Source organism: Condylostylus longicornis, unplaced genomic scaffold (genome assembly GCF_029603195.1).
Source record: "Condylostylus longicornis isolate FDR11 unplaced genomic scaffold, ASM2960319v2 ptg000075l, whole genome shotgun sequence".
Classification (NCBI taxonomy): domain Eukaryota; kingdom Metazoa; phylum Arthropoda; class Insecta; order Diptera; family Dolichopodidae; genus Condylostylus; species Condylostylus longicornis.
The window spans coordinates 1,806,622-1,815,579 of NW_026578043.1; the positions used below are offsets into that span (position 1 = coordinate 1,806,622).

Genomic DNA, 8,958 nt, shown 5'->3' on the forward strand with positions numbered 1-8,958 from the left:
TTTATAAATCACACACAAATTATAAAAGAAAATAAATTTTTCATATAAAAATGAAAAAAAAAAAATATCAAATTTAAATTAAAAATTATTTAAAATTTTTTTATTTTTTTTTCTTTACTAATTTTTTTTTGTAGTTTGATTTCGTTATAGCGGTTACTAAACTGGCAAATAATAAAATTCGATTCATCTCCTAATTTTTTCGATGCATCTTCAATTGATAAAACGGCTCCGTCAAGGCTGCAAAATTTATACAAAATACATACAAAATAGAATTTTCAAAAAAATTTTCATAATAAAATGGAACTAAAATATTTTGTTATGAATCAAAAGTTTGGAAAAAAGGCAGTTTTCCAATATCGTTCTTTTGTTTTACAAAAAGAAAATCTAGACTTTGCAATATTTATAATATAAATAATACTTCCAAATGCGTTTGAAAAGCAAACTAATTTTACTCTTAATATTTGAAATGGTTTAGCTTCATAAAGATTATACAAAATTTTATGCCTCATGGTTACGATGTTCATCATCAGAACAAACTCGTAAATTATGGAGAAAAAAAAATTATTGAATTATTTTTCAACAAAATATTCTATTTTTAGTGAATAATAATTGTCCGTTTTTGTCCTTAATTGAAATTTAATAAAATTTCACTTCACTTTACCTATACTACCTTTATTCTAAAATAAATTATTATTTTAGTTCTATTTTCATATTCTAATTTTACTTGAATTCTATAATTCAGCTACATATTTAATAGACAACAATAAAACAAAACCAAAAATTATTTTTTGTATTTATTTAAAAAATTATCAAATCCAATTTTAATTATTTAGATTCCTAAGTATTCCCGAATCGAATTTTTCTCAAATTGAAGCAATAAAAAACGTTTTATGTTTACATTAAAAATAGTTTTCTAAAATAGATTCAGATTTTTTTTTTAATACAGTTTGGAAAATAAATTTATTAATTTCTCCCAAAATTTAATTTGAAATTATATTTAATCAATTTTTAAAGACATAAATTTAAATTTATTTATTTTTCTTTTTCCAATAAAATGTAATTAAATCAAAATAACCTATTGTATATATAAAATTAATATTACATAATAATACTATATACACTTCTATATTATACATAACACAATGTAATTTAATAAAAAAGAAAATATTAAATTGTAAATATTGTTGTATACGAGACTTTATATTATATGGTACATACAATTTCTAAAAAAAATCTTATAGTTCACCGTCAAATGTATGTATTACATTTACATAATATATAATTTAAAAAAATTTTATTAAATTATGACGAATAGAAAAAATAATAGATTAATTTAAATAATAATTAAATTAAATTTTTATTAAATCCTTTCCATGTTAATTATCAGCAAAAAAATAAATTTCAAATTCTACAAATTATTTTTTTTATATTTAATAAATTAAATAAGTAGAAAGCAATTCAGTTATATATGAGACACACGGGACGGCACTAGGCGGGCACTATTACTTAATTTCAAACAAATTAATTATTACACGGGACTATTATTTAATTTCAAACAAAAAGATTTACAAAATTAATTTTTCCATAAAATGTATAGAACTCATTTAAAACTTTTGTTGCCGCAACAATTTTCCATTTACACAAGTATGTAAATTTTGATTAGAAATTTCTAAAGAAACTTAAGCCAAATGACTGTCATCTATTCAAGCAATAAAAACAAGGTATTTTTTTTTCTTTTAAATACCGGACCCAAATATATTATGTAAATGTAATTAATTTTTTTTTTTTTGTAATAAATAAAAAATAACAAACCACAATACATATCCTTATATTTTTTCGATATCAATTCAAATTATATAACAAAAAAAAAAGATAAAATAATTAAGAAAAAATTTCCAAACATTTCTTCATCTTTAAAAATAGAAATATATAAAATATAACGCAACAAAAATTTTAAAAGAAAAATAAAATTAAGAAATAAAAAAAAAATTACATAATCAAACTAAGAAACAAATTATTCTAAAATATTCAGAATAATATTATTAAATACGTTCTTTTTTTAGAAATATATAAATTTCTCTAGCAAAATAAAAATAAAATTTAAAAAAAAAAAAACAAATTAATTATTTATAAATTGATAATATTATATAATTATATTAAAAACATATTTAATACATTGAAAAGACAGAAATAGATAAAAAAAAAATTTATAAATAACTTGTGTATATCATCAAGTTTAAGATTTAAAATTGCATAAAATTAAAATAATATTCATTAAAATGTAAACAATTTACTTTAAATAAAATTGTATAAATTATTACATAATGTATTATGTACATATTAAGTTATTCTTATACATACACATATATTATACATAATATGCTTATATAATCAAAAATATGACAGAAAGTATTAAACCAAGTGGAAACCCATTATTAATCAAGTATCTATTATTCGCGTTGTTTAGTTTGAGTTTTCACATTTTAAGGAAAAACATTTCCTTAGAAATCCTAATTTTTGGATAACAAAAAACAATTCTCTTTCTAATAAGTCAATAAATGAATGCAATACCCTAAATTAGATGCAGTTTTTATTGGCATTAACATTATAAGTCAATAAATGAATGCAATACCCTAAATTAGATGCAGTTTTTATTGGCATTAACATTTTCAAATAATTTGTCATACGATGTTTTTAATACAATAATTTTTAAAATTTATACCTACTCTCATTAAACTAGATGCATCTATTTAACGTTACTGTCGAATTAAAATTATCAACAATTTATGTTTATTGAGGTCAAAATACTAGAATAAGAACAAGACTGTTAAAAAATCCAAACCGAGTATATATTTTTGTAGCCAAACAAAAATATTATTGCAGAAATTTTTTGATACTCCTAAAAAATTGAAAATTTAGAAAAAAAAGAGCACTTATTATGAGGCATGAAAGTTTTTAATAAAAAAATCTTTAATTTATACTTATTTTATCTTCAGTTGAAGATTAATACTTTCCCTTAACCTGTGTAAAAGAACATTAGGACATTGGTTTTCATTGTTCGCACCATAATTTTTACCATTACTTTTATATTATATTTAAAAATAAAATATTTTTAATAAAAGAAAGAAATTATTTTATAATAGTTTCCTAATAACAATAATAATTTGATGAATATTAAAAGATTGTTCTAAAAAAAATTTCTCTACAATATAATTGTTATAACTATGAAGATCATTGAATGCATTATTTAAGCATATTACAATATGGTACTGATATCGATATAAAAATATACTTAATATACATGTCATTACAAAAAAAAATCCATAAATAATGCATGTAATTATACGTATACACATACATATATTTGTAATATAATATAGTATATAATTTTTAGGTTAGTACTTGTTGCATTTGTTTTTAACTTTAAAATTATCAATTTTAAATAAAAGTAATTATTGATTTAAAATTTGCTTTGTTTCATTTCATTATTTCGAGCTTAAAGTAGACTGCTAATTCAAGTGAGACTTTGTAATTATAAAACAATAGTTACAGGTGGTCAGGTACCATAAAATTAAAAAAAAATAATTGTCAATCAACTGAGTTACAAACTAAAAAATCGAACTAAAGTAAAAATAAAAGGTAAAAAATTCTAAAAAGTAATTAAAATTTTTATCATTATTTTAATTATTTTTTATTGCATTCGTATTTATATGTTCCTTTATTGTCTCTTATTATTAAGGTTTTTAAGTGGTTTAGATCTTGAGCTAGGAAAATATTAGTAAATGTTAAATCTAAATCCTCTCCACCCGTTTGAGTTTTTAAAATAAGTTGGAAATCACATTTTCCTAACTGATCTTCTTTTTTCAAATTTGAAATTTGGATAAGATTCATTTTAGTATTCTCCAGCTCATTTTTCAAATTTTCTAATTTTTCATTCCTTATTTTTAAATCTTCAATCAGTTGACTGTTTAATGCCTCTAGTTCTTTTATTTTACTCCGACAATTTTCTAAATCGCTACTATTTTTTTTCATCCCATCAACTAGTAATTCATTAATATTTTTTGTATTTCTGCTATTGTTTTGAGATCTGATTCATCTTGCATTTTTTCCAATAATTCACTTGAAATTTGAGGAATGGGACAAGTTTTGAGTAAGGGATCTAACTTTTGCATGTTAGGAATAGATAATTCATCAGGAATTAGACATGAACGCATAAAATCCAAAGGAAAACAATTTTTCTTTCTATTTTCAACATACGATTCTATTATATTATGAACTTTCCAAGCTACACATTTATTATTAGATTTTGAAGTGGCTTGATATTTTGAATACGCTTTAATGGTATCACAAACAACTTGACGCCATTTTTTTTTATTTATATAATTTTCATTATAAGAATTTATATCTTGGTTTTTATAGAAAGCTTTAAAACTGCTATTAACAATTGTACAAACCAAGCGTGCCTCATTTTTGGTCATATCGACTATATTTCTTAAATTACAATATAGTTGCTCTTTATTCATAACAAACTTACGTTCATAATCGCATGTTATCTTCTGGGTTTTAACATGTAATAAAACGAATATAATAGAATCAACCGACTTTTTTGCCTTACATTCAGAAATTCCACACGCTATTATAATCTTGACTATGGTACATGCAATGTTGAATACATTATTAAATAATTTTGTTTGTTCATTCATTTTAAAGAAACATTGGCTTATGTAGTTTTCCTAAAAATTAAGTTTTTTTGTTCGGAATAATAACCTTCTGATTTAGTTCTTATTTTCGAAATAACCTTTTCTTGTTCATTCGTTCACGAAATGTAAAATGAAGAAATTTTTTGAAGTTTTAAATTTTAAATTACAAATTGAATAAATTTTACTACGACTAATCTATTGAAAAATAAAGTATAAAATTTTACAAATGACTACTTTTTTAATACATATTATGTATAGCATAAAAAATTTCTTACAAAAAATAGAATTTCACTTTCTAATTCCATTTACCTAAAAGAATGAACTTAATCTAATGAAATTATGATTGCTTATACATATATGGTTGCCCGTGTTTTCTTCACAAAATAGAATTTCAAAAAGAAATTGGACAAAATTAACTGAATCCTATTTATTAAGAATATGAATTACAGTACAAACTTAATAAAATTTAACAACAGATGGAATGCTATTTAAAACAAATTCTAATACAAGTAATTTTTTACAAAAAATACGATTTTTGTATTTCCGAAAAAACAATTTAATACAAATTATGCGAAAAGTAAGAATTTTACTCAGCTGCACAAAATTGAATTCCTTTCACTTTTTATTCTTGCCTAATTAAGTATAGATTTTCAGAGCTAAGCATGATTTTTTAAGTGATTAAAATAACCAGCAGTTTGAGCAAATGCTTTTCCACATCTGCTACATACATGATTTTTCTTTCCAGTGTGTAATTTTTTATGTTCTCTCAAAACACTGTATCTAGCAAAACCCTTGAAACATATATCACATTGCAAAGGTTTTTCGCCTGTGTGTGTTCGAACATGTTCTTTGAGTCGTCCGTGTTCCACAAACTTTTTATCGCAATATTCACATTGATAAGGACGTTCATTATAACTCATATGTCGTAATTTCATATGTTTTCTGAATGCGGACTAAAAAAAATACATAATATATAAAAGTACAACGCACATTAGTATTTATTTACCTTATTTCTGTATTCAATACCACAAATTTCACATTTTCCGAGAATTTCTGAAAAATTTTTCTAGTGAATGTTTATTTAATATGAATAAATAGAATTAATACCTCCGGTATGACGCCTTTCGTGATAATTTCTTAGCTGATCAGTTTTAAAAGTTTTACCACAGCCCCCATCATATCGACATTCAAATGGTCTTTCATCAGTGTGTTTATATATAAAATGCAGATCTAAATTATGTTTCAAAGAAAATGCTGCAGGACACAATTGACAAATAAAAGGACGTTCTCCAGTATGGGTTCTTATATGGTTCTTCAATATAATTGAACTTTGACATACCTTATTACAAAATTCGCACTTAAGCTCATTACTTTGATGAACTAATAAATGACGTTTCCAATATATTAAAGAAACAAACTGTCTTTTACAATATGAACATTCATAAGATTTTTTTGAGTTCGACTTTTGTGAATTTCCTTTTATGTAGCAGTCTGGGTGCTGAACTTTGATGTGTTCAATTATGTCTATACCTTTAAAGGATTTGAAGCATATAGTACACTGTCCATTGTTATAATGCTTTTTTCTATGAGAAATTAATTCATTTTCATTATTAAAAAATCTTGGACATTCTCTACATAAATATATTCCTTTATTCTGAAGAGCTTCGTAACAGTTTTTCGCATTTATTTTGATTAATTTTTGTACTTTCAGACATTTACTTTGATCATGGTTTTGAGTATCTTTGAATTTAATATTGCAATGAGGACATTTAATAGAATTTTCATTTTTTTTACTATACCGAGTACCTTGAAAATATTCTTTTAGGCATGTCTCATTCTCGCTTATAGAAGCTTCTGAATTGCCGTCAATTTCTCTTGATTTGTCACAATCAGAACATAAATTTTTAAACTGAAAAATTTCATTATCTTCATTTAAATGTTTTCCGCAATTTTTGCATTTGATAAATATCTCAAACTCACTATAATTTTTGTTTTCAAAATCATCTCCGTTTTCATTATGTTTTACGTCGACAGTGAGTGTACAACTCCCATTGATATCAGCAGATATGTTATTATTTCTATTTTGCACATGGTTTTTTTCTGTTATTGTAATATTATCAACATGAGTTTTTTCGTGATTTTGTAAGTCCTTAACGTTTTCATAATATCTGGGGCAATCTTTACACAAATATATACCCTCTATTTGTAAGAATTTCAAATTTCTATCATGTTTTGCTATTCTTTTTTGTATTATTTCACACTTTTCGCAATCGTGCTTCTCATCTAAACGAAAACTTAACTCACAATATTGACAATACCTAATTGTTGTAACAGTTTCAGTTCTGAAAATTTTATCATCCGAATCGCAATCAGTCTCTATCTCAATTTTTATAATTTCATTAGGGAGCTTTTCGTCATTTTCATCGCTACTTGAATTTCTACTATTACTAGAAATTCCACTGAATTCGTCTTCAGTTTTAAAGTTACAAGACATATTTTCCAAAATATCTAAATCTGCAATTTCATATTTTGTACATTCTCCATTTACATATGCAGAAGATTCAGAATCATTATCAAAAATACTGTTTTCATTAACTTTTATGTTATAATCAAGAACTTCTATGTTTTGATATTGCTTTTCATCCAATGCATTTAATTCACTATTGGAAAAACTAGACGGGTTGTGTAAAGTTAAACTATTTTTATCGGCCAAAAAGTGATTCAAGTTATGTTTTTTGAAAGATTCAAAACTGGAAAACTTATTGTTACAATGAATGCAAAAAAAGTAGTAAGAAGAATTTTTTGTTAAATATATTTCACCGCACTTAATATTAATAATTTCCATTTTAATACTTCGTCGTCTCTATTTTTAAACAAAATATTTTGTTTACAAAGTTTTTGACTTACTAGCTGGTAGGGATGCTGCGATTCAAAACAATACTTCAAAGTAGTCTCCAGAGTAAATAACTCATATAGAACTCTTACTCATATTGTGAGTCACTTAAAATTGAATTCAATTAATATATAATTTGAGTAGCACATCGATTTGTTTTTATCTCAATTTTATTTGAACATTGTGAAAATTTAAAGAAATAATTTAAAATTGTTATTTTCAGTGTTAAGGTTTGATTTTTAGATTCATCGCATTCAAATCAAACTCACAAAATTTTTCAAAATTAACACAAATCTTTCATTTAAAATTTTGTGTTGTTAAATTAAAGGCTAATCATTATATGTGTGCTTCACATGATCACGGAAAATTTCGTTTTCCAGTATCATCTAAATTAGACCGCACAGCAAACGGCAACACAGATTTGTTGTAATAAATGTATATTGACACATTTAGCAAACGTCCGAAACAATAAAAAAAATCTAAAACAGTTTTTTAATTCTAACAAAGCATTGAAAAGAAAAATTAAATTCTTTGGAATTGTAACACGTACAATTAGTTGTAGCAACTAGAAGCAAGGTTTTAGAACACTACTTTTTTTGGTGAATGCACTTTTACAGAAATGGCATTTTGGTTTTCTTTTAAGATTACTTTCTCTTTTATTTTGAAAAAGATATGATTTTAACGTATCTGGCGATGGACGGTCACTTTGACAAAAAGGTCAAATTCATGTGGCAATTGGTGTCACCATTTAGATTTCAACTTGGTAGAAATTAAATGACATTTTGGGTTGACCGTTACTTCCCACAAAAATGTCATGCGTTTTTGCTATTACAGATTGAATTCCTATTGAAATTGAAACAAATGGCAATTTCATATTTGAATAATAATTTTAGAAGTAAGTTTAGACAAAAATTTTTAAACGAGTTGAATGATTGGTTAATGTAAATTCATGTACATTCTTCAAATTCATGTAATCGTCAACCTAATTAAATTTCTTGTTTAAAATTTTAAGCTGCAAATACAAAGAAAAAATTTCGAATGATTTAGTATCTAAATTCCACAAGATTTTTTTATTATTTTGGACGCGAACCATTTTTTCCTATGAGTGGCTTTTAGTTATGAGGTAATAATATGAAGTTTTAAGCGCTGCGATAGATTAAAACCTGTGTTTCTGTGACATACGTTTCATTCCTCTTGCTTCATTTAATTGTTTTCAAACGTTTCATTCCACTTGTTAACACACCTTTAAAAAAAATTTGAAATTTTTAAATGCACTAAAGTATTTGCAGTTCTTGTCTGATCTAATGTTATTATAATAATAAAAAATGGACGTCTTACAAATAATTCTATATTTTTTAATAGTTG

General features: G+C 23.9%; 1 protein-coding gene across 1 annotated transcript; it reads right to left on the reverse strand.

Annotated features, from left to right (window-relative positions):
• Window positions 1-5,188: 5,188 nt before the first annotated feature.
• On the reverse strand, window positions 5,189-7,476 carry LOC129612624 (zinc finger protein 260-like). The gene is made up of 3 exons (XM_055526318.1): window positions 5,808-7,476; window positions 5,707-5,753; window positions 5,189-5,653 (listed from the first exon to the last, which is right to left on the reverse strand). Exons 1-3 carry the CDS (start codon window positions 7,192-7,194, stop codon window positions 5,357-5,359), a joined length of 1,731 nt encoding a protein of 576 aa, XP_055382293.1. The 5' UTR covers window positions 7,195-7,476; the 3' UTR covers window positions 5,189-5,356.
• Window positions 7,477-8,958: the final 1,482 nt, after the last annotated feature.